Raw genomic sequence first — 26,557 nt, 5'->3', positions numbered from 1 at the left:
TGCTTCTGCCACAAATTCCCCCAGCTGTGAGCCTTCCAACCTTTTAAGTATTCCTTTATATGTGGTTCAGAGTTCTGGGACCGGCCCCTGAGCCTGCTTGGTCGGGTATTCTGTGTTGTTGTTGGCGGAGCTCTCTGCTATACGTCCACCCGATCCGCCATCTTGTTTGTTCCCAAGATCAGCTTTTTGAGATAGCTGAATTTCTCACACTTGTTTTTCACAGACACCCTAATGAGACAAGTATATTGCAGAGACTAAGACAAGAGTATTACTGAAAGAACTTGTCTGCAACGGATAGCAGACATGTTTAGATACAGTGTGTTTGGAATAAACCCATGCATGAATGAACTGGAACCCTAGTAGCAATACTTTCTGACTTATGCCATGTGTATATAAAACAGCTTTCTTAAACTACAATTCGCCTATCATACAATTAACTCAATTAGTACCCAAAAGTAACATATTTAAAGTAGATTTTATTGGTTTAAAATATATCCACAGAGTCGTGCAGTCATCATTACAATCAGTTTTAGAATATATTTATCACTCCTCCCCCAAACTCCATACTCATTAGCAATTACTCCCCATTTCCTTCCAATTCTCCCAAATTCAACCTTGTTGTTGTTAAATGCCGTTGAGTCATTTCTGACCCATAGTGACCCTGTATCCTTAGAATTGATTCGATGGCACTTCCAAGGAGCAGCTGGTGAGCTTGAACCACCAACTTTGCAGTTCAAACTGCTTTACACTCTGGCACATTAACCCACAGCGCCACACCAGGACTCCTAAATTCAACCTTAGGAAACCACTAATCTACTTTCTGTCTATATTGATTTGCTTATTCTGGATATGTCATATAAATGGAGTCATATGATTTGTGGTCTTTTGATATTGGCTTCTTTCAGTATAATATTTTCAGAGTTCATCCATGTTATACCACGTATCAGTATATCATTTCCTTTTTTTTTTTAAGTATGCCATTTTAAAAATTGTTGAATAATAGTCTATTGTACACCCCATTTTGTCTATCCATTCATCAGTTAATGAACATTTGGGTTATTTCCACTTTTTGGTTATTATGAATTATGCTGCTGTGAACTTCTGCATACAAATTTTAGGGTCCTGTTATCTCTTGGGTATACCTAGGAATAAAATTACGGGATCATAAGGAACTCTGGTAGCGAAATGGGTTACAAGGTGGGCTGCTAAAGGCAAAGACAGCAGTTTGAATCTATGAGCACCTTTGAGGGAGAAAGACGAGGCTTTCTGCTCTCATAAAGATTTACAACTTTAGAAACCCTATATAAGCTTGCTGAGTCAGGACTGATTTGATGGCACATCACCATCACCAAGATAACTCTTAACATTTAAACTTTTGAGGAATTGCCAGGCTGTTATACTCAGCAGTTGTACCAGTTTACATGCTAGCAGAGTATGGAGAGCCTAGTTTCACCACATCCTTGCCAACATATGTCTTTTTAATTCTAGTCATTCTAGTGGGTGAGAAGTAGTATTTCTTTATGGTTTCGATTGGCATATCCCTGATGGCTGAGGTATCTTTTATCTAAAAGAAAAATAAGTTACTCCTTCCTAGGAATGAAGTGCTTATAAAAAGTTTGAGTCAGTTTCAAACAGGAAGTCAACATTAGCTAAGCTTAATTTTTATCAATTTGGTTGATTCTGGATAGTCTATCTTATGGTTATTTCTGCTCTGAAACCCAGCTCCTACCTACTATAAGACTCAGTTTCTGGTGGGATAGCTCAGGCTTCTGTAGGTACTGCCAGAGGTCAAGGCTGTTGTAGTTGAGGGAGATTTCCAAAGTTAAATCACACGCTTTTTTTTTTTAAAGTGGTGCAAGTAAAAAGTTAGGTAAAAAGACCAGAACACAAAAAACAATTACAGAGCAGCACAAGACAGTTTAAGATTAGGTGCTAAATTTAATTGGACTGACTGTATAGTCTCAAAACAAAAGAGAACTCCACTCCCTCAGGGAAGAACACATTCAAAAGTAAATGGATTTTACTCTGAAGGTATTGGTTGGGGTCCTGCTTCTTTCTTTTTAGGAGGAAATTCCGAGTCACAATGCTTAGATCAAATTCTCTTAGACTCTATTAAACCCTTCCTTCCTAGATTAAAAATACTCCTCTCCTCATCAGGCCTCCTTTGGCAAAATGTGGAATCCTTTTATAAGCTTGTTTTTTGACCAACTCTGGCAGGAGATTATACTTGAACTTGACTTAACCCTTAAATTCTTGTTGCTATCCCTGGATTGGGAAGTGTGGTGACTGTGTAGGATAAGCATTGGATTGTGAATCACAAGGTCTGCAGTTTGAGCCCGCCAGCTGCTCTGGAAGAAAGATGAGACTTTCTGCTTCTGCATAGATTTACAACCTTGGAAACCCTAAACAGGGATGGCACTTAGCAACAACAAAATCCCTGGATTAGAATTACTGTCAGGTAGTTTTTACAGATCTCTCAGGAGTTTGGGCACACATGAAGGAACCTATTCTTTATAGTATGTATTTTCTGGATATGGCATAGGAGCCAGTGAGAAGAAGTCTTGTCTTTCTGAAGCTGATGACTTTTTGTATAATTCAGTGATTAAGCATCACTGTCAAGATTTTCAAATGTAGTTCTTAAAAGTTATTAAGTGAGACAGATTTTGGTCAAATGTCCCATGTTTCAGATGTCCTTTAATGGCTGATTCTAGTTTGGAGTACATAGAACCCTGGACTAGATCTATGAGTGGTAGAGTCCTGACATGGTGGACTATGAGAGCATGTGGAAATTCTCATTCTGCTTTCATTTTGACTCTAGGAAATAAGATCAGAACAGGTATAGTTTGTTGTTGTTGTTGTTAAGTGCTATCAAGTTGGTTCCGACCCATAGTGATCCTGTATAGGGTTTCCAAGGAGCGGCTGGTGAGTTTGAACCACAACTTTGCAGTCCAGTGCATTAGCCCACAGCGCTACACCAGGACTCCTAGGTGTAGTGTAGACATCATGTTTTTCAAATATTTTACTTAGGATGCTTGCTTGGTAGTCATCTTTGAGATATTTCTATGGTTTCCGTCTCAGAGAGAGAACCAGGTTAGTAAGTTTTTTTGTTGTTTTGTTCATTAGTATGTTAGATAAGGAGTCCTGATGTGGCTTTGTAGGATAAGCATTGGGCTGTTAATCATGAGGTTGGTGGCTCAAACCCACCACCCGCTCCTTGGAAACTCTACTATATAGGTGTATGATGAGTCAGAACCGACTTGATGGCAATTAACAACAAAATTAAGTCAGGCAAAATTTTTGCTTGGCCAACTCTGGCCTACTGTTATGTACACTTGGACTGAATTAGCTGAGTTAGTCTACAATACTTTCTTGAAGTGCTGTGAGTTTTAACAGTGAAGTCTGTGGAAGTTCCGCTTATTCAGCTTCATTCCTCTAAAAGCTTTCCAGTTGACAATACCATGGCTTGGGTCAGGCACACCTCAGTCCTCAAGCTGACATCTTTGTTCTACAACACTTTAAAAAGGTCTTGTGCAGCAGATTTGCTTAATGCAATACGTCATTTGATTTGCTGCTTCCATGAGTTTCGATGGTTGGTCCAAGAAAAATGAAGTCTTTGACAATTTCAATCTTTTCTCCATTGTTAAAATTTTGATTATTGGTCCAGTGGTGAGGAATTTTGTTTTCTTTATGTTAAGATGCAATCCATACCGAAGGCTATGGTCTTTGATCTTCATCAGTAAGTATTTTAAGTCCTCTTCACTTTCAGCAAACAAGGTTTGATAATCTGCACATCGCAGTTAATCCTTCCTTCAATCCTGATGCCATATTTTTCTTCATATAACCCAGCTTCTTGGATTATTTACTCAGCATACAGGTTGAATAAGTATGGTGAAAGAAAACAACCCTGTCACACCCCTTTCTTAGTTTTAAACCATTCAGTGTTCCCATGTTCTATTTGAACAATAGCCTGTTGGTCCATGTACAGATTCCTTATGAACACAATTAAGTGTTACGGAATACTCATACGTCACAATGTTGTCCATAGCTTGTCTTCCACATCATCAAAAGCCTTTGCACAGTCAATAAAGCACAGGTAAACATCTTTCTAGTGTTTTCTGCTCTCAGCCAAAATCTATCTGACATCAGCAGTGATATCCCTCATTCCAAGTCCTTTTCTGAATCCCGCTTGAACCTCTGGAAGTTCTTGTTCTTCCATTCCCCTTCCCCGTCTTGATTATTGCTCCCGTCTAGCACCCAAACTATCCTGTGTTTATTCCCTACCTGTGCTCCACCTTCCCCTCCCTCCCCTCATCCCACTCCCCATATCCCGGTAACCAGCAAAGAATCCCCCCACCCCTATAGTATGGATTCTTTTTCTTAGTCTTTTACAGTAGTGGTCCTATGCAGTATTTCTCCTTTTGTGAGTGACTAATTTCACTCAACATAATGTCCTTAAGGTTCATCCATGTTATGTGCTAGCTTACAGCTTCTTTGTTGGTCTTCAAGGTAGCAAAATATTCCACTGTATGTATGTACCACAGTTTGTTTATCCATTCTTCCGTTGATGGGCACTTAGGCTGTTTGCATCTTTTTACTATTGTTAAGTAGTGCTGCTGTGAATATTGGTGTGCATATATCTACTCGTGTTATGGCTCATATTTCTTTCTTTTTTTAAAATGTTTTATTGTGAATTATGTGATAGTTTACATGGGAGAACATTAGCTTGACATTCATCCTATTGTATATAATTTCTTTGCCATGGTTACAATCCCCTCCATGCATCATCAACCAACCAAAGGGTATCTATACCCTTTGTAAGCCTGCCGCCTGTCTCAGCACACAGCCCCTTTCCCTCTCTGGATCCAAAGTCCCCAGCTGCTCCATCACTCCACGTCATCGTCTGTGCCTCCATTTATGGCGTCACTGCTTCTCTGGGTAGGGTCGTGCTGGACCTCCCCTCCTTTTGCTACAAAACGTTTTGCTACAAAACCCTCACAATCAGTCCTGATAACAATTTTTCACTATTGTATCACAAGAGAGCTATTAGCATCTCCTTTCATGGGCCCAGCCTAGACAGATTGGATACAACTCAGTGGAGATTCTACCTTCCTCCACGCCCTTTGGATCTAGGTTCCCTCTTGAAAGCTTGTAAGCCAGTCACTTCTTGCCTTTGTAGCCCCTCAATTTTGGGTAGCCAATGTCCAGGTTGCCCATCCCTGTCTACTCTGTGTATGGAGGAGATGAGAATGATCCTTGCTGTAAATATGTGTTCCCTCTTTGAGCTGCTGCATCTATAGGTGTGGGTCAAGTTCATCAAATTGTATCAGATTACTCTTTTTTTTTTCCTCTTCTTTCTTCTTCTAGTTGAGCTCTGATTATCCAGTCATTAAAGCCAGGTCAAGTGGGTATTATCTGAAAGTGTGGGTGTTCTTATGCATATATGGCTCATATTTCTTGTGGGTGAATACCAAGTAGATCACAAGGTATTTCTATTTCCACCCTTCTGAGGAAGCGCCATATTGCTTTCCAGAGAGGTTGGACCATTTTGCAATCCCACCAGCAATGAAGGAGTGTCCCAGTCTCTCCACATCCTCGTCAGCATTTATTGTCCTCTACTTTTTTGATCTTTGCTATTACTGCTGTTGTGAGATGATATCTCATTGTTGTTTTGATTTGCATCTCTCTAATGGCGTTCTGCTACCGTAAAGACTTACAGCCTCAGAAACCCTGTACAGGGTCACTATGGGTTGGAACCGACTGGACGGCACTTAACAACAACAACAACAATAAATGGCTAGTGATCGTGAACTTTTCTTCATATGTTTGTTGGCTGCCCAGATCTCCTCCTTGGTGAAGTGTCTGTTCATGTCCTGTGCCCATTTTTTTTTTTTTTTAAAGGTTTTTATTGTGGATTGAGTGAAAGTTTTCAGGGCACATCATCGGTTTCACATTCAAACATTCATATACCTTGTTTCATTACATTGATTATAATCCCCTCCACATACCATCAGTTAACAGAGTTTCTCTCTATCCTCTTTAGCATTTTTTTCTTTTCTTTTGGGGAAAAACTTTGCCTTTTTTGAATTTACAGTCTGGGCTTTTAGGGAAGGTTTTTACATTTATCTGTGGGTATCTAGGGCTCATGTATGGAATTACTAACCAGCATAACTGAATAATCAGATAAGGGACATTTTGCTATGTCTGCTAGGTGGCTAAAGTCTGATCCTCAGAGCCTGTGGTTTGGATGGTCAGCAACGCTTGGACCCACAGGGTCTTGAACTCCTGACCGGGTCTGCACAGTCTGCTTCAGATTCCCCCTTATTTATTATTTGTTTAAGGGACGCTGCCTGTCTTAGGCGGTCAGTGCGAATTCCTCAGTCTTACCCGTGGTCGAAACTCATTGCAGCATGGCAATGGCTCTGTCTTAGGTTGCCGAGGTTCCACGTGATCCTTGCCCGTCTCTGGCCACACGTCCAGCACTGTGCCCATTTTTTAATTGGGTTATTTGACTTTTTCTTGTAGAGGTGTTGTAGTTTCTTTCCTATATATTTTAGAAATGAGTCCCTTGTCTGATGTGTCATTGCAAAAGATTTTTTTCCCATTCTGTGGGTTGCCTTTTTACTCTTTTGGTGAAGTCTTTTGATGCTTGTAAGTTTTTAATTTTTAGTATGCCAGCACCATTTTTTGAAGAGACTGTTCTTTCCCCATTGAATAACTTGTTTAAAAATCAGTTGACCTTAGATGTATGCTTCTGTTTCTAGACTATCAATCCTGTTCTATTGGTCTATATGTTCTTATACCATTACCACACTGTTCTGATTGTTGTAATGTTGTAAGAAGTTTTGAAATCAAAACGTGTGATTCATTCTATTTTGTTTTTCTTATTCAAAATTACTTTGACTATTTGAGGTCCCTTTCAATTCAAATTTGGGGATTGGTTTTTTAATTTATGCAAAAGAGATTATTGGATTTTGATAGGGATTGCATTGATTTTGTAGGTCACTTTGAGTAGTATTGACATCTTAACAATATTAGTCTTCCCATCCCTGAAGACAGGATATCTTTCCTTTTCTTTTTAGCTATGTTTTATAGTTTTTAGTGTACAGATCTTTCACCTTCCTGGTTAAATTTATTCTTTTAGATGTTCTTAAAGTAGGTACTTTATTTAGGTACTTTGTTATTTTAGGTGTTCTTAAAGATAACTTTTGAGGAACAAAAGTCAGTAATTTTTGTTTTGATATACTGGAGCAGTTTTCCCTTTATGTGTAATTTTTTTTGTGTTGTTTAACAAGACGCCTTTGTTATTGCAGGTGCTAGTTACGCTCATTGCTTCTAGGGTGTTGTTGCTTCTAGATTCAATATTAAGGTTTTTTTTTTGTTTTGTTTTGTTTTTAAATGTTTTATTGTGACTTATGTGATAGTTTACATGGGAGAACATTAGTTTTACATTCATTCTATCGTATATCGTCTCATTGCCATGGTTACAATCCTCTCCATGCAATCCTTCCCCGTACCCCCCAGGTCTTCAGCACACAGTCACTCTCCCTCTCTGGATCTAAAGTCTCCAGCTGCTCCATCGCTCCACGTCATCATCTCTAACTCCATTTCAGGCATCACTGTTTCCCTGGGTAGGGTCCCGCTCTCTGCTCTCCTTCCTTGATGGTCCTAGGGACCTCTGCTCTTAGACTGAAAAGTTAATCACTCCCCTCCTTGCTATAAAACATCTACCTTTACATTTCCGACCCTCACAAACAGTCCTGATAACAATTATTCACTATTGTATTACAAGAGACCCGTCTGTATTTCATTGCATCAGCCCTGCCTAGTCAGATTGAATACTACTCACTGGAGATTCTATAAGGTGTTTTTTAAGTTTCTTTTCTTCTCCATAATTTGTATTATCTCAAAGTTGTTTTTATTAATTTTGGAAGGAAGCAGAAGATGCCTTTCTTTGATCATAGTCTTTTCCCAAATGTCTCAGAATCTCTGGCTGTCCAATTATATGTAATAATAATACACTAAGAAGCTCTTAAGTGGGTAGGAGTGTTGGTGGTGCAGTGGTTAGGTGCTTGATTGTTAACCCAAAATGATGGAAATTTGAACCCACCAGCTGCTCTATGGGAGAAAGATGAGGAAGTCTTCTTCTGTAAAGATTTACAGCCTTGGAAATTCTATGCGATGGTTCTACCCTGTCCTTTAGGGTCTTGTGAGTTTGAATCGGCTTGACGTCAGTAGTTTTTTGTTTGTTTTTTTACATCAGTGGAATTTGGTAACTGAGTAGTTCATTGTATAATGATCCACTCAATGACTGACTGGATCCTTTCTTTCCTATACCTTCAGTATCTCTGGGTCTTTTGTCTGGGGTTGATCTAATTTCAGTAATGATCCCTCCAAATCTCTGCCTTCAGACAGAATCTCTGCTGCCAGCTTTCTGAGAACTTGTAACTGGAAGAACACTAGGGGTCTCAGCATGTATACTTTTTCTGTCTCCTTATTTTAAAAATGATACCCTTCTTCTCAGCTCTCTATTATTTCCCAGCCATTGATGCTTGAACCTCAACTATCATAAGAAGTATAAGTACCCATTCTTTTATTTAATTTTTCTAGAGAAGAAGAAACTTGCCATTTTCTTCTGGAATGGAAGAGGGATTATGGAGTGGGAAGGATATTTGGGGTGGGGTTGGCCAGGCCCAGTTGTCTCTTTGTTGTTGTTTTTTACATTCAGATATAGCTCATATAATATAAATTTCACCATTTCAAAGTATAGTGGTTTTTAGTGTATTCATTATGTTGTGCAGCTATCACCATTATCTAAACATTGGGATAATGAACATTTTCCCATTACCCAAAAATGGAAACATGGTACCCATTAACAGTCCCAATTCCCTGCTTCTGTTATCCTCTGGAAATCACTAATTTACTTTTTGTCTTTGGATGTGGCTATTCTGGATACTTTATATAAATGGATCATACAATAAATGGCCTTTGTATTTGACTTTTTTACTTAGCATGATGTTTAAAAGGTTCATCCATGTTGTAATATGTAACAATAATACATATTTCTTTTTATTACTGAATAATGTTCCATTGTATGGGTATACCACATTTTATTTATCCATCAGCTGATAATAGCTGATTCTTGCATAGACTTTCATACAGTCCTATTTTTAGCCCCATCTTTATCCCTACTTCTATAAGTGTCCAATATTGAGCATTTGGGAGGTTATGTTGTATGTCAGCTTTCTCAAGTCTGCTGTCAGTTAACACTCACTCATCTATTTCTAAGCATCAAAATTTTTTATTGCTATTACCTTCATTCTCAGTATGTTTTTAATCCCATGGATTTATGCCTCCCACTTCCCCCACTGTTGTTTTAATGGGGGGTTTCCAGAGAGTAACTACAGAGTGTGAGTTAATGTATTGCCTTTAACTTTCAAGTTGCAGTCTTTCAGTGGAAGTTCAAAAGATGAGATTTCCATGCTGGATCAGGATCTAGGCCCAATAGTTAATTAAATCATGGGTCAAAGCAGAATAAGTCAACAAAGAACCCATTAGAAATCCTTTGTAAGGCATGTAGGCTATTTGATGAAGGTAGGAAAATCCTTCACAGATCAGCAACCAGTCCTCTATTTCTTTACCATTCAGGTAAGTAAAATGAAATCAAGAAGACCCAGTAAATTGTTTGTGGTCATGCACGTATAACCACTAAGTGGCCAACCTGGGACCTTAACCTTGTCTATTGCATTCTAGGTTAGTTGTTCAGATTTAATTTAGGCTGATTATTTTAAAGTTTGGTATTGAAACAAGCCTGAGTGCCATTGCTCAGATTTCGGCCTTCCTGCTTCTTTCTTCAAGGGAAAAAATGAGACCTTCTGCTCCTATGAAGATTTTGGAGCCTCAGAAACCCTATACAGGGTCGTTATGGGTTGGAACCAACTTGATGGCACTTACCAACTTCTTTCTCACCCTGCCACTTCTTTCTTAGGAATCCTGGTGTGGCGCTGTAGGAAAGTACCGGTCTGCTGATTTCAGGATTGTAAGCTCCTGGGAAACCTTATGCAGGGTTGCTAAGAGTTGAAACATACTCAGCAACACTTAGCAACAACTTCTTTCTTAGGGATCCCAATCACCAATCAAATGGGTTTGCCTAAGCTCGTTTTTTCTTTCTTGGGGGGTGGGTGGGTGTTAACTTTGAGAGAAAGCCCCTGTGTAGATGGATAACCTCTGGGAGCCCTCTCCCTATGCACAGAGCTCAGAACAATGTGTACATACATATCCAACATACTTATTAATTAGGAAACAGAACTGAGTCCCTTAGACTGGTCTGATAGATCATAAATTTGACAACCTTTTGTTTTCCCCACCCAGTAGAACAAATTATCATAGTTCAAGGCTTTTGTAATAAAGGATTCCTCCTTGCTCAGTCAGATGTTGACTTAACAGATGTGTGCCCTGCAGGGTTTGGGGCTGGGTTAAAAGGGAGGCAATATCCACAGAAATGTTAGTCTTTGCAGTCAAGGTTGTACCCTAGTTTATAGTTTGGAGTAGTTCTGCCTCAATAGGATCTCAAATCCTAGTCTCTACTGTAATATGAGAATTCCATCCATGTTAGAGATTGTAGGTGCATGGGCTAGACTTGGTGTGGTGTCTGGAAGATGTTAAACTGGAGGCAAAGCGTCAATAAAAGTAATGACTGTATACCCAAATCCAACAGTTAGCTAACAAAGAAAATAATGTTGTGCTTAAAAGTGGACGAACCTGTCTCAAAGGGTAGGTAACAGATGGTTTCCCTTGATTTTCCATTGAAAAATCTGGTGCTATATCCTTGATTTTTGTTGGAAGAGGAAGATTATTTTGGAAGAGGCAGGTAGTTTTTTTATTTTATTTTTTATTGTGAATTGAGTGATAGTTTACATGGGAGAACATCAGTTTTATACTCTAAATTTCATTGCAATGATTACAGTCTCCTCTGTGCATCATCATTCAACAGTATTTGCATCTATTCCTTCTGTTTTTTGTTTTTTTTTGGGGGGTGGAATGTACGCAAAAACACTCAGGAATATATAATAATTTAAACAACCAAAGAACACATTCTGCAAGCCCGCCTCCTGGCTGCCATTGCTCAGTTGTTCTCTTTCCATGAGTCTAGAGTCCTCAGCTGCTCTGTCTTTCCATGTCCTCATCTCTGCTTCCGTTTCTGGTGTCGCTGTTTCTCTGGATAGGGTTGCACATTCCACTTGTGCTCTTCTCCATTGACAGTCTTAGGGTCCTCTGTTCCTGGACTGAAAGATTAACTACTCCCCCCTTTTTGTTACAAAACTTCTCAGGTAGTTGTTTTTATATTTTGCCCAGAGTTTATAGTTATTTGTATTAGAGTTGGTTTGATAGGCACTACATTGCCATGACAGAAGCATGACCAGTGCCAGTTGCTGTCAAGTCATCTCTGACTAACCGTGACCCCATGTGTGTCACAGTAGAACTGTGCTCATGGAGTTTTCAATGGCTGATTTTCCAGAAATATATCACTAGATCTTTCTCTAAGGTGCCTACAACTTTCATTTAACAGCCAGTCTTGTTAAATGTTTGTACCACCCAGGGACTCCTCCCATTGCTGTCGAGTCGATTCCATCTCATAGTGACCCTATGGCATGCTTTTTGTTGTTGTTCGGACCTGTAGACATGGTTCTTGACTCATAACCACCCTGTATAGGGTTTTCGAGGAGTGTTTGGTGGGTTTGAACCGCCAACCTTGTAGTTAGCACTCCCAAAACTTATAGCATCATACCAGGACTAGATATAAATTATTCTGTGGATAAAGTCTGCTTTTTTTCTGTTCTAGTTTGATATATATTTATATTAATTTCCTCATCTCCTCCAAGTGGCCAGATATTATTGAAGTGTTCTTAGCATTTTTTCCCCTGCGCTGTGGGTTAACGCGCCAGACTGCAAAGCCGTTTGAACTGCAGGGTCGGCGGTTCAAGCTCACCAGCTCCTTGGAAACCCTATACAGGGTTGCTATGGGTTGGTACTGACTCGACGGCACTTAACAACAACAACTCCAAATTTTATGTCATGTTTCATAAGTGTATCTCAACTCTGATTATTGGTTGTTGTTGTTGTTGTTGTTATGTGCCGTGGAGTCGGAACCGACTCATAGCGACCCTGTACAGGGTTTCCAAGGGTGTAAATCTTTACGGGAGTAGAAAGCCTCATCTTTCTCCTGCGGAGCAGCTGGTAGTTTCGAACTGCTGACCTTGCGGTTCACAGCCCGAGTCGTAACCACTACGCTACCAGAGCTCCTGATTATTGGTAGGTATAGAAATTGAAGTAAATACTTCTTTTATTTGGTATATTTAATCCAAGATGTAGATATAACAGATGTCTCCTATAAGTAGTTTCTTAGGAAATTATGGTCATTTTAATCTTTCTTGAATCTAAGTTAACACTATGTTTTGGAGAAGCTTTGTGGTGTTCATCATAAATCAGGTCAAAGTTTGACCACATTGGGTTTTTCTCAGGTACCTGTTTGGGACATGCCTTTTCACATCTCTTTTCATATTTTAAAACTATCATTGTTTTCCAGAGATGAAATTCATTAACTATAAATGTGAAGTGTTGAGATTTTGACAAATTTCCTGGTGACCTTCCATATCACTACAGGTAGAAGTAATGAAAATCTGATCTCCCCCCCCCCCCAACACTATTTGACATGCTTATATCAAGATTATATGTTTAGAGGAGAGATTTTGCTTCTGTTGAGTGAAGACAAAAATGTTGCCCTAATTTGGGTCAGCATCAACCTAGAAAACAATTATTTAGAAGTATTGTATGTTTTAGCTAGAGTTCTGATACGGTGCTAACCACAGGGTAGGTGATTCAAATCTGCCAGTTGCTCCTTGGAAACTCTATACTGGGTTGCTGTTAGTCAGAACCAACTCAACAGCTTTTAACAACAATGTTGTTGTTGTTGTTCAGTGCTGTCAAGTCTGTTCCAACTCACAGCGACGTTGTATAGGGTTTCTGAGTGGCTGGTGAGCTTGAACCTCCAACCTTGCAGTTCAAACAAATTTGTAATCCACGATGCCACACCCGGACTCCTTTAACAACAGTAACAACATATTTTAGCCTGTATAAAAATGTCCCTGGGTGGTACAGATGGTTAAGCCTTGACTAGGTCGCTATGAATTGGAACCAACTTGACAGTGCTTAACAACAGCAACAGCAACAACTAGTCAAAAAGTGCCCAGGAGGACAGGACTGGTGATCTGCTTCTGATAGGTCACAGACTTGAAAACCCTATAGAGCACAGTTATATACTGACACATGTGGGGTTACCGTGATTTAGAATTAACTTGATAGCTACTAACATCAACATTTACAACAATCTGCAAATGGCCAAACGTTTCCTGACCAAATTAGGTGACACATTTGGAGCTGAATTCTTTGAAAATCAAATGTAAAGTGGAGCTCTCTCCCCCCAAAATGTTTATGTCTTTATGTCAAATTTTGTAAATCATTTCAGCGAGTTCAGGGATCCCTTTGGAGCTTCCTAATTTAAGCATCCCCATTTAGGATTATTCAAATCAAGCTAGTATTAACAGGCTAGTAGAAATACAAATGTCAGTTTGTTTCTGGTTTGGGTCAAAGTTGAATAAGTCAACAAAGAACCCATTAGAAGTCCCATGTAAGGCATGTAGGCTATACAGAAATACCTGTTATGATTTATCTGAACTGTGCTTCCTCAGAGGCAGATCCACAAAGATAGACCAATACCTAGTTGTCTAATTTTTAAGTTGCCATTAGAAATGGGCCTTAGAGCTGATAACCAGACCTAGGACTTTTGTGCACTCTGTGCTGTACAAATAACTAGTTGTTTGAAGGACAGTAGCCAGAGTTTGGTTGTGGTATCATATGTTTCATAATGTTTGAATTTCCAAAGGTCACAATAACTGGGAATTTGAGGAAACTGACCCATACAGGTTTCAGATGTAGGGCTACATAGGTGTTTCTGAGGCATTAAATCTCCTTGCTGCTTTTTCTCAAATCGCAGTCTCTAGTAAATGATGAAAGATTTGAGTTAATTTCAATTAAAAGATCTTAGGTTTGTGAATCCTTTCTGTTACGGAGGAGTGGCTGGTGTGTTTGAACTGCTGACCTTGTGGTCAGCAGCTCATTATTTACCTTAGAGTGTCACTGGTCCAGTCTAAGTCACAAAGATTTTTGTCTAAGATTGGCATTTCCTTCAGTACCTTTACTAAGAACCTGACTTTTTAATAAGACTACTTTTACCCAGCTTGTTGAAAGACTTTATTTGTGGTTCAGAGCCTATCCGCCTCTTAAAAAAAAAAAAAAAAAAAAAGTGGTAAATATATAGGTAATAAAACATTTGCCATTTTAACAATCTTCATATGTCCGGTTCAGTGGCATATGTTTATCATGCTGCTCAGCCATTACCATTCCTGAATTTTTACATTACCCATAAGTTCTCTCTTTTCTTTGTCCATTCACAAGGTCAATTCATTATGTGCATCCCTGGCTCCATTTTTCATCCCATGGGTTGAATAAAATGCTCTGATGTTCATATGAACATTAGTCTATTGGACTATTTGTTTCTAAGTGTCTTCAGTTCTTACTACTCTTCTTTTTCACTACTTTTTTCTCTGGATAGAGACCAATAGTTGCACCTTAGATAGCCACTCCTGAGATTTTAAAATCCCAGTTGCTATTCACCAAAATAGGATATAGAACATTGTCTTTGTGGACTATGTTATGCCAACTGACCATGGTGTCCCCTGAGCCTATGGTTCTGGGCTCTCAGGCCCAGTGACTCATTCCTTTAAAGTATATGGTGATGTCTAAGAAGTTTTCATAACTTTGCTCCCTGTATGCTCTACCATATTCATGGATTTGTAGCAAATAACCTCTGTCAGGCTTATATATATTTGTGGATATACTCCCATTCTCCCTCCCATACCCGTTCAGTCTGAGGGTCTATCCATACATCTACACATTGAAGACTGTTATTGCAGGACTGTATGTGTAACAGTATTTATCTCTTTTGCCTTTAACCCTCTTAACCCTTGAACCTCTCCCCATGTCTTTCCCCATTTCCATCATTTTTTTTTTTCTGCTTGCAAGCTTTTAAGATCCCAGACACTCCACACTTAACTCCGAGGTAGAACAGAAGCACTGGACATTAGGCCAGTTAACTGGGATGTCCCGTGAAACCATGTCCCTAACCTCCAAACCAAAGAACCAAATCCAATGAGGTTTTTGGTTGTATATAAGCAGTCTTATGTACAACCCCGCCTTAGTTGTAATTGTAAATATATTTATCACATAACTTTTTCCAGTTCAACTTTTTTTGCAGGTGTGTAACCCGACTCAATGGCACTTAACAACAACAACAACAACAACTTCTTATAGCAATTCTAGTAATTGTGCAGTCGGACTCTTAAATCGTTGTGATTTTTACATTATTGTTAACCCATTTCAACCGCTTTTAGTTGTTTAATTTAGTGACATTATTTATGTTACTCATGTTGCACAATCATCACCGCTGTCTGTTTCCAGTTGTTTTCATTGTCCTTAATAGGCACTCAGTACCTCTTAAGCAATACCTCTCCATTTCTCTCTTCTCCCTGCCCCTGGTTGATTGTTGTTGTTGTTAAGTGCCATTGTGTCAGTTCTGACTCATATTGACCCTATATAATGTTTCCAAGGAGTTGCTGGTGGGTTTGAACCACTGACCTTGTGAGTTGCGTTCCAGTGCTTATTCTGCAGTGCCCTTGGTTGGTAGCTACTAATGACCTTGAGCTCCTTTTTTTTCCTGGATGCTTCATATAAGTGTGATGATGCAGTATTTCTCTTCATGTATCTGACTTATTTTACTCAGCATGTTCTCAAGGTTCATCCATGTCATAGCATGTATCGGCACTTCTCTTTATGGCTTAATAATATTTCATAGTATGTATATGTTGTTGTTAAGTACAGTCAAGTTGGTTCTGACTCATAGTGAACCTATAAAGGGTTTCTGCAGAGCGGTTGGTGAGTTTGAACCTCTGACCTTGTGTTTGATTATATATCCATATATATGTTGTCTTGGTGCAACATTGTAGAATAAGCACAGGACTGTTAATCACAAGGTCAGTGGTTCAAACTCATCAGCTGCTCCTTGGAAATCCTATATGTGGTCACTTTGAGTCAGAATTGACTCAATGGCACTTAACAAATGAACAAAACAAATGGTAATTCTCTGTTTAACTTTTTGAGGATCTGTCATACTGTTTTCTACAGTGGCTATACCTACTAGCAATGCATGAGGGTTCCAGTATCTTCATATCCTAGCCACTGCTTGTTATTTTCTTTTTTTCTCATGCTAGTCATCCTCATGGGTGTATAGCACCAGGCTGCAAACCACAAGATCTGTAGTTTGAGCCTACAGTCATTCTGTGGGAGAAAGATGAGGCTTTGTGTGCTCATGAAGATTTATAGACTTGAAAACCCTATACATGGTTGTTATGAGTTAGAATTGACCCGATGGGTTTGTTGTTGTTTTTTAAAATGGGTGTGAAGAGGTATCTCATTGCAGTTTGGCTTTGCATTTCCATAATTACATTGAGGACTCCTGGTGTGACACTATAGAATCAGTACTGAACTGTGAACCACAACGTCAGCAATTCAAACCCACCAGCTGCTCCTTGGGAACTCTATACCGGGTTGCTATGAGTTGGAAACTACTCAATGGCACTCAACAACAACAATTACATTATACATATTTTAATATGATTATTGATCATTTATTTCTTTGGAGAAATGTCTATTCAAGTCCTTTGCTTAATGTTTGATTGGATTGGTCTTTATATACATAAAGACCTCTTACAAATCTTTTTGTTGATTTGTAGGAGGTCTTTATGTATATTCTTATTATTAAACCTATGCCAGACATGAAGGGACTTCAAAAAGTTCATGGAAAAATGGAATTGAAAGATGATGGAGTTTTCCACGAACTGTTAAAAGTCCCCTCAGATATAATTCCTAAATGTTGTCTCCCATTCAGCAGCTGGTTAGATTACTTTTTGGTAAAGTCTTTTGATGTAATGGTGTTGTTGTTAATTGCCATCAAGTTGGTTCTGACTCATAGTGACCCTGTTTTATAGGATTTCTGAGGAGCAGCTGGTGGGTTTGCACCATTGACCTTGCAGCTCAGACTGACCATGCAGTCCAGTGCATTATCCTGCAGCACCAGGCATTTTTAATTTAGATAAATTCCAATTTATCAATTTTTTTCTTTGTTGCTCGTGCATTTGTTATCGTATCTAAGAATTCATTACCCCTTTGTTTTCTTCTAAGTTTATGGCTTTAGCTCTTATATTTAGAATGTTGATCCATTTTTAGTTTATTCATAAATGATATGGCATATGGTTCTAGTTTCATCTGTTTGCATGTGGATTTCTATCATAATTTATTGAATAGATGATTCCCCATCTCTACCCCCATTGGATGATCTTTTAGCATGTTGTCAAAAATCAATTAGCCATAGATGTATGGGTTTATTTTTGGATTCACAGGCCTGTTCCATGGGTCTGTGTAGTGTAGTGGGTTATGAGTTGAGCTGCGAAGCGCAAGGTTAGTAATTTGAATCTACCAGCTGCTCTGCAGGAGAAAGATGTGGCTTTCTGTAACCCCATTTACAGTCTCAGAAACCCTATATGGGATCTCTAGGAGTCGGAACTGACTTGATGGCACACAACCTCTGCCTACCAAGTTTCTGTTATTATATCAGAATCAGACTGTTTTGATTGCAGTAGCCTTATGGTATGTTTTTAAATCAGTAAGTGTGAGTCCTCCTACTCTCCTTTTCCTTTTCAAGACCGCTTTGGCGATTGGGGATGAGGGTAGGGTCTGCAATTCCAATTTGAAGATTGGCTTTTCCATTTCTACAAAAAAATACTTTTGATAGAGATTTTGTTGAATTTTAGATTACTTTGGGCTATATTGACAGTAATGTTTTCTTCCAATCCATAAACTTGGAATGTGTTTCCATTTGTTTAAAAATCAGTTGTCATCAAGCCCAATTCTTGTTGACCCTATGTGTTTCAGAGTAGAATTGAGTTTTCTTCTTTGATGCTTTCCTGGCTGAATTTAAACTACCAGTGTTTTGGTTAGTTGCTGACCGTTAAACCATTTGTACTACACAGTTGTATTATTTTGAAGAAAAGATTTTAGTTGTAAAAACAATAACTTTTTGACTGGAATTATTGTTTTTGAGACAGGTGCTTTTGAATTTTTATAAACTCTTCTTAGAAACTTTTGAAGTGTATCTGGGATGATTTAGGGTGAACTAAAATGCTCATCCTAATTCTGTGATGGTAAGGAAATCTTTTACCCAGCCTCTTTTGAGTTTCAAGCCACCTCAGAAAAGTATGGTTGGGACAGAATTTGTTCTGTCAACTTTTGCTGTGAGCCAGGGACTTATTTGATGGCTGCTAACAAGAACAATGTTTTTCAAACCATGAATTTTGACTATTAGATCTGAAATCAGCATTTTTTTTTTTTCTATTAATGAACTAGAGTAGAAGATATGAGAGGGTATTGTACACAGTAAGGGTTGTTGTTAAGTGCCTTTGAGTTGTTCTGTATAGGGTTTCCATGGAGTGGCTGATGGGTTTGAATTACCATCCGTGTGGTTAGCAGTCCGGTGCTTATCCTACAGCACCACACCAGGATTCCATAGTAAGGGTTGTTGTTGCGAGTTGGTTCTGACCCATAGCAACCCTGTATAGGGTTTCCAAGGAGTAGTTGGTGAGCTTGAACTGCCAACCTTGCAGTTCAAACGACCTTGCAGTATGGTGCATTAACCCATAGCACCACACCAGGACTCCATAGTAAGGGTTGTTGTTGTTGTTAAGTGCCATCGAGTCGATTCCGACCCATAGCAACCCTGTATAGGGTTTCTGAGGAGCAGCTGGTAAGCTTGAACTACCGACCTTGCAGTTCAAATGGCTTTGCAGTCTGGTGCATTAACCCACAGTGCCACACCAGGACTCCATAGTAAGGGTAAGTATTGTGAAAAATTATTTAGGGGGCGGAAATATATATACACATACATACATGTATATATTTATTGCTTCATGATGGAAAAAATGTATTTTTGCTGGAGACATGGTCAAAATAGTTTGAATGACACTGCTTTATTGTAATACTTTGTTATTTCATTTATCATATAGCATTATGCCAGTACATACAGGCTTCTAAAGCCAGGGATGGTGCCAGCCTTTTCATTTCAAGTACGACTGAAGGTAAAAACAAAGCAAAAGAGTTGAGACCATCCAAAGCTTTCTGATGGTTCTTACATATGTCTCTCCAGTGGCATTTTGTACCCTTTGACCTTCTAACTTTCTTGTATCCTTTTTGACTAGTAGAGTTTTCAGATTTATATCTCTAGGTGGTGGGTTCTTTGGTTCTCTGCACTTTAATTTTCTTATTTCAGTATATGCTTGTGTACTTAGGAGGGAGAAAGGAAAACAAAGGAGAATTTCAGAAATTTTTAATGATTTTGAATTGACAGAATAGTTTATTGGGTTTATCCTGAAATCTGTCTTCTTAATGTTCCTATATCTTTTAATCTCTTTGTATTCCCCCCCCCCCCAGAGATCATAGAATGCATTTTTTATTCTGAATTTAAAATAATTAATGCTTCTATGATGTCACTAGTTGACTTTATGCAAACTATATCTGGGGGAAAATGAATATAACCCTTTCTCATTCCTTGTTCTTTCTCTTCTCTCTCCAAAGAAAGTTAACCATTGGGTGTATAGAAATCATTTACCTTGAAGAAAAACATCAAGTGGTGTCCAATATTAACCATGCTAAACTTTTTCAGCTTTTTTACTGACCTAATAACTTAATGCCTTTCCTATTCTTAGATGGTTGGCATACTAACCCCCTGCCTTCATTTCTGTACCTTGCTGGATTACCAAGCTCAAACATTCATAACCTTGTGATTTAAAGGGACTTTTTTGGAAATGATTTTTCTTTATTTTTTTCTTACAGGGGAAAATTTTGAGCAGACACCATTGAGACGTACATTTAAGTCTAAGGTTCTTGCCCGGTATCCTGAGAACGTAGAATGGAATCCTTTTGACCAAGATGCGGTGGGGATGGTTAGTATTTATTTGCTGAAGTGTCAGGTAATTTACAGAGGAATTTATGGTAGGACAGTCCAGACTATAGTAGCATAGCCTTACCAAGTATTAAGAACCTTTGAAGGAGGGCTTGTAATGTATATTACTCATAACTTTGCCTTATGATCAATATGTTAAATATTCAGAAGTGAAATATACCAAAAGTCACAATTGTGTCAGATACGTAGTATTGAGTAATTGAACTAGTTTTTATGGTAATTAACTGTTGGTTGCTTATAGCTTGAGACTACATGATGAGTGAGGTTTAAAACACGTTTCTCTTTTTCTGATTGTATTTGAGTAATATGACAGAAGTATTCTATTTTATGATAACTTTCGATAGAGATGCATTTAAAATTTCATGTAGAAGAATACTAATATGAATAAGCTAATTTTTATGGCGTATTTGCCTTGTGCTAGGTAATATGATACATATTTTTACATTAATTAGCTTATTTAATTTTCACAACGCCCATTGAAGTGCACTTGTTGTTGTTAAGTGCTGTCGAGTTAATTCCGACACCTAGCGACCCTGTACAGGGTTTTTGAGTCTGTAAATCTTTATGGGAGCAGAAAGCCTCATCTTTCTCCCATGGAACAGCTGGTAGTTTCCAACTGCTGACCTTAAGGTTCGCAGCCCGAGTCGTAACCACTCTGCTACCAGAGCTCTATGTTAAATAAATAAACACATGTATATACACATGTGTATATTTAGGAAACTAAGATCCAAAGAGGTTAGTGTGTTCAAGATCAAATGGCTAGTATGTAGTCAGACTGGAGTTTGAATCCCATTTTTTATACAGTCCCCATTACATTTTTGATGCTATGCTATACTTTTTTTGGAGTATTTAAACTAGGATGTTTTTGTTTGATGCATGTAGTAACACTGTGAAGTTGGCAGTGTAGACTACATTATCCCCATTTCTCAGATAAGGAAATTAAGGCTTAGAAAGCCTCAACTTTTTTGACCCTTTGTTGTTAGTGCCGTCAAGTCAGTTCTGATTCATAGTGACTCTGTATTGAATTTCTGAGGAGTAACTGGTGGGTTTGAACTGCTGACCTTTTAGCTAGCCACCCATTGCTTAGCGTACCAGTATTCCAGTGCTTATTTCATTTTAGAATGCTATATTCTAGAATCGGGAGCTTCTAGATAAACATGGTTCCGTATGATAAACAAGGATGGAGCCCGCCAACCACTCTGCAGGAATAAGATGAGGCTTTCTGCTCCTGCAAACATTTAAAGCTTTGGAAACCCTATACAGGATTGCTATAAGGTCCATAGCACTTACTAGCAGCAACAGCATTCTAGAAACACCTACTCTTTGGGCAGTCCAGCTCAAGGCTAATATATGTAATAGTACCAGGGTGAGTCAAAAATTATTCATACTCCAGTTATATTAAATCGCCCATCCATGTCCACATCTGATGACAACACTGAATGTGCACGTGAAATGATTCTGTCGAATAGATGAGTGACAGTCGATTATGTGGTAAATCATTTGCAAATCAGTTATGGCTCTGCCTATGAAATAATCCACAGTAGACTTGAATTTTAAAGTTTGTGCAAGACAGGTACTGAAACAACTCATGGAAGAGCATAAACAGAAGCGTTTGGACATCTGCAAAGAAAATTTGGACCAACGCTAGAAGGAAGGTAAAAGTTTTTTTTTTTTTTTTTTAATTGTTACTGATGAGGAGACATGGATTCACTACTACAGTGGCAAAGTATGGAATGGAAACATCCTTTATTGTCAACCAAGAATACGTTCAAAAGTCAACCATCAGCTGGAAAATTGATGTTTACAGTTTCCTGGAATTCTCAATGGCCAGTATTGGAACACTATCAAGAAAAAGGTTCAGCAATCAACAGTACTCATTACAGTGAGATGCTCACTGAAGAGCTGAAGCCTAAATTTCAGATTAAATGCAGAGAACTGCTATCCAAGGGCATTGTGTTCTTGCATGACAATGCTCATCCACACACCTCTACCCACACTGTGTACACTGCAAAAGCTTCGTTTTGAGATGTTAAAGCATCCTCCCTATAGTCCTGATCTTGCTCCATTGACTTTCACCTGTTTGGTCCTTTGAAACCAGCCCTTTGAGGAGGAAGATTTACCTCTGATAAAGAAATGAAGACTGCGGTGTATTCATGACTTGCAGCTCAGTCGACAACACTTTCTAATAAGAGAATATGAAAACTTGTTGACAGATGGACAAAGTGTATTGAAAAGCAAGGCAATTATGTAAAAAAAAATGACGTATTTGTTTTTTCTAAAAGTTGATTAAAATTCTACAGCCAGAGTGCAGATAAATTTTGACTCAGCCTTGTATTTGGTCCTTATATTTGATAACCCAGGCATCTGGTACTTCATTTATTTAGTCAGGTTTATGTAAAAATGGAAAATTTGGTACTGATTGATTCAGGTCATTTTGATTAAAACCAAGTTTTTAAAAAAATAACTCTTCTGAGTTAAAGTGAAAAAAGTTCATTGTTATCCTGATTATGTCATCTTCTTTTTTATATGAAAATAGAAAGTTATTGATGACTGAATTTTGTAAGCCAGATGGATTTAAAATTATAAGTTTATTTTATTTTTAGACACAGATTTATATCTGTCTGGCTTTTAGATACATTTCTAGTAGTATCTTAAATATAGTCCTTACCCGCTATCATATTTTGACCACCTATCATTTCTTAAATTCTTCACACTCTCTTCACCTCCATTTCTCTGTACATTCTTTTCCTGTTACTGAAATGCCCTTTTCTTTTGTCTAGCTTATGAATTCTGGTATAACCTTTTTTTGAAATTATTTCTAATGTTCTTAGGCTGTTCCCGGTTTTTGTTTTGGTTACCATACAAAATTTTCAAAGCACTTTGTACAGTAACAAAACATTTGCTCTTTCAACAATTTTTATTTATATAGTTCAGTGACAGTAATTATGTTCATCATGTTGTACAACCCTCATCACTATCCATTTCTAAATTTTTCCATCACCCTTAACAGAAACTCAGTGCGCCCCAAGCATTAATTTCTCATTTCTATCTCCCACCTACTTCTGGAAATCACTAATAAACTTTCTTCTCTAACTGTATTGTAATTTTATTTACTTGTCTGTCTTGCATTTGAATGGGAGATCTTTAGGGTGGGTATTTTGCTGAATTGCACACTCTCAGAACAGTGATACTCTGTAAATGAATAAATAGTGATGGTGGTGTTCTGAAAAGAGGATTAGTAATGAATGTTCTCACTACTTGTTTCCTTGTCTTTGCAGCTTTGCATGCCCAAAGGGTTGGCATTCAAGACCCAGGCTGATCCCAGAGAGCCCCAGTTCCATGCTTTTATTATCACAAGGGAGGATGGCTCTCGGACATTTGGGTTTGCCCTCACATTTTATGAGGAGGTGACTAGCAAGCAAATCTGTAGTGCAATGCAGACCCTCTATCACATGCACAATGCTGAGTATGATGTCCTACATACTCTCCCTGCTGATGACCGAGACCTGAGTGGCATGGAAGACGGTGAAGGCACTCCTGGGACCAAGCTGCAGCGTTTCAACTCCTATGACATTAGCCGGGACACACTCTATGTTTCTAAGTGCATCTGCCTCATCACACCCATGTCCTTCATGAAGGCATGTCGGAGTGTGTTGGAGCAACTCCACCAAGCGGTCACTTCACCTCAGCCTCCTCCACTGCCCCTTGAGAGCTACATATACAACGTACTCTATGAGGTCCCACTTCCACCTCCTGGCCGGTCCTTGAAGTTTTCCGGGGTCTATGGGCCAATAATTTGCCAGAGACCAAGTACCAATGAGCTTCCCCTGTTCGACTTTCCTGTCAAAGAGGTCTTTGAACTACTTGGGGTGGAGAATGTGTTTCAGCTTTTCACTTGTGCGCTTCTCGAATTTCAAATCCTGCTCTACTCACAGCGTAAGTCATTGTTTACTGTAATTCTCTCTGCTAGCATAGGGCCCTTTTTTGTAGTCTTACTCAGTTGGGGCTAAGTATAAAGATGAAAGACTCTTATATTTTGAGGAAAATTGAGATATTTTGCAGGTAGGTGGTGGATGACAATCTGATGGCATATGAGAGGGCCAGGACTTTTTGCCGGACAGGAGCCTTCTGATGCTCCTTCTGGTTGATGCTGGAAAAGGAGGGGCATTAACTGATGACTTCATTATTCAGTTTTGTTGCATTATTCCGCAGAGTTACTTCTGCCTCTTCCTCAGCCTGACAGCAAAATTGAGGATGCACAGATGATGATCCTTTCGTATGTGTAAGAAAACATGAGAATGCTGTTGCTTCTTTCTGTTTTTGTTTGTTTGTTAGAACTGAATTGTTTTATAACTGAGACAGTAACTGAGTCAGAACAGTAGGTTTAGATAAAAGAGTAAGGGAGATCAGAAGGAAACAGATGACCGTGAAATGAGCCAGACAAGTAATATAAAATTTATTCAGTCTTAATGTATTTGTTGTGCACCTACTATGTACCAGGTATTATTTCAAGTGCTGGAAATGCATTGGTAGACAAAACAGATACAAATCCTTCTTATAATAAAATATAATTTTAGTGGGGGAAGAGCGATGATAACATACATACATAAATAAAATACATAGTATGAAATGTAGTAAAAGCTCTGTGGAGAGGAATGAAACAGAAAAGCAAGACAATATTTTGGGAAGGGAAATTTCTGTGTTTACTTGGGTGATTAGGTTAGGCCTCTTTCAGTGACCCAGCTATCTTAGTATCTGGATTCAGGTAGGAAGACTATTCCAGGTAAAGGGCATAGAAAGTATAAGGTTCTGAGACAGGAGCACACTTGGTATGCTTGAGAATAGTGAGGAAGTGGGATGGATGGACTGGAGTATACCCCACTTTATCACAGGAGTATAGTAGAAGATGGTGTTAAAGATCTAGTAGGATACCAGATTGTAGATCATTGTAGGTCATTGTAGGTCATTGTAAGATCTTATAAGTCCTTGTAAGGACTTCTGGCATTTATTGTAAGATGTGAAGTTGATTGGTGGTTTTCATTTTTTTAACTTTTTATTTTGAAATAATTTCTAATTTATAGACAAGTTGCGAGAAGTGTTCAAAGAACATTTGTGCCCTTCCATAAATTTCCCAGTTGTTAACATTTTACTGAATTTGGTCTATTATTCTCTGTCTCTATGTATATGATTATAGCTGGACCATTTATAGACATCCTATTCCTTGACCTCAAAATGCTTCCATTTTTATATCTTAAGGACAAGGACATTCTCTTACTTAACTATAGTGGTGATGGTGGTGGTGTGCGATAGAGTTGGTTCTGACTCATAGTGATCCTGTATAGAGTTTCCAAGACTGTAAATCTTTATGGGAGTAGAAAGCCTCATCTTTCTTCCACAGAGTGTCTGGTAGATTCAAATTGCTGACCTTGTGGTTTGCAGCTCAACATGTAACCCACTACGTTACCAGAATCATTGTCAAATTGAGGAAATTTAACATTGATGAAATACTACATTCAAATTTTGTTATTATCCCATAATGTCTCTTTTGATAATTAAAAAAAAAATTCATGATCCAGGATCCAATCTAATAGCATACATAATTCTTCATGACATTGGTATTTTTGAAGAGTACAGGCAAGTTATTTTGGGTTTGTCTGATGTTTCTGTGTGATTGGATTATAATTTTTTTTGACTAGACTATTAGAGAAGTGATGTGCCTTTGCATTACATCAGAAGAGACATATACTGATGATTTTTATCATTATAGGAGACCCGTGATGTAAGTTCCATTTTTGGTAATGTTAAGAGGGTTAAGATTGGTTTTTTGATTAAGATGCTGTTGGCTGGGCTACGTCACTGTAAAGTTGGGAGTTTTTCCTTTTGTAATAATTAGTCATTTGTGGGAAGATACTTTAAAACTATAAATATCCTGTTCTTCTTCAAAGTTTTGCTTTATGTTTTTAACAATCATTGATGGTTCTAGTCTGAATTCAGTTATTGCTATGATGGTTGTAAAATAGTGATTTCCTAGCTCTAATATTCCTTCTATATTTATAAGTTAACATTCTGCTGTAAGGAAGAGTTTTCCAGTCTTTCTTGTTTGTTTGTTACTTGTGGATTTACAAGTACTTATTATTATTCATTGAGGTATAATACATTACTACATGAGTTTTGATGTGCCACTCTTCTGCCTGTCATGCTGTGGTGGTTTGAATTGCTGTGATTCTGAGGGCTATGCCACCGGTATTTTAAATAACCAGCAGGGTCACCCATGGTGGACAGGTTTCAGATGAGCTTCCAAACAAAGACAAACTAGGAAGAAAGAGTGACAAACTACTTCTGATTCACTAGTCACTGAAAACTCTATGAATA

At 38.4% G+C, this 26,557-nt stretch overlaps 1 protein-coding gene across 1 annotated transcript in view; it reads left to right on the top strand.

Annotated features, from left to right (window-relative positions):
* The window catches only part of DENND5A (DENN/MADD domain containing 5A), a 111,969-nt gene that overhangs the window by 11,169 nt on the left and 74,243 nt on the right, over positions 1 to 26,557 (top strand). Inside the window, exons 2-4 of the mRNA XM_006872993.1 lie at positions 19,230 to 19,301; positions 20,056 to 20,165; positions 23,464 to 24,121. Of these exons, the coding sequence (XP_006873055.1) occupies positions 19,230 to 19,301; positions 20,056 to 20,165; positions 23,464 to 24,121 (840 nt within the window). The remainder of the gene's footprint in view (positions 1 to 19,229; positions 19,302 to 20,055; positions 20,166 to 23,463; positions 24,122 to 26,557) is intronic.

Source organism: Chrysochloris asiatica, unplaced genomic scaffold (assembly GCF_000296735.1).
Source record: "Chrysochloris asiatica unplaced genomic scaffold, ChrAsi1.0 scaffold00219, whole genome shotgun sequence".
Taxonomy (NCBI): Eukaryota; Metazoa; Chordata; class Mammalia; order Afrosoricida; family Chrysochloridae; genus Chrysochloris; species Chrysochloris asiatica.
Note: the sequence above shows the minus strand (reverse complement) of the source record. Positions and strands in the feature narration are given on the sequence as shown.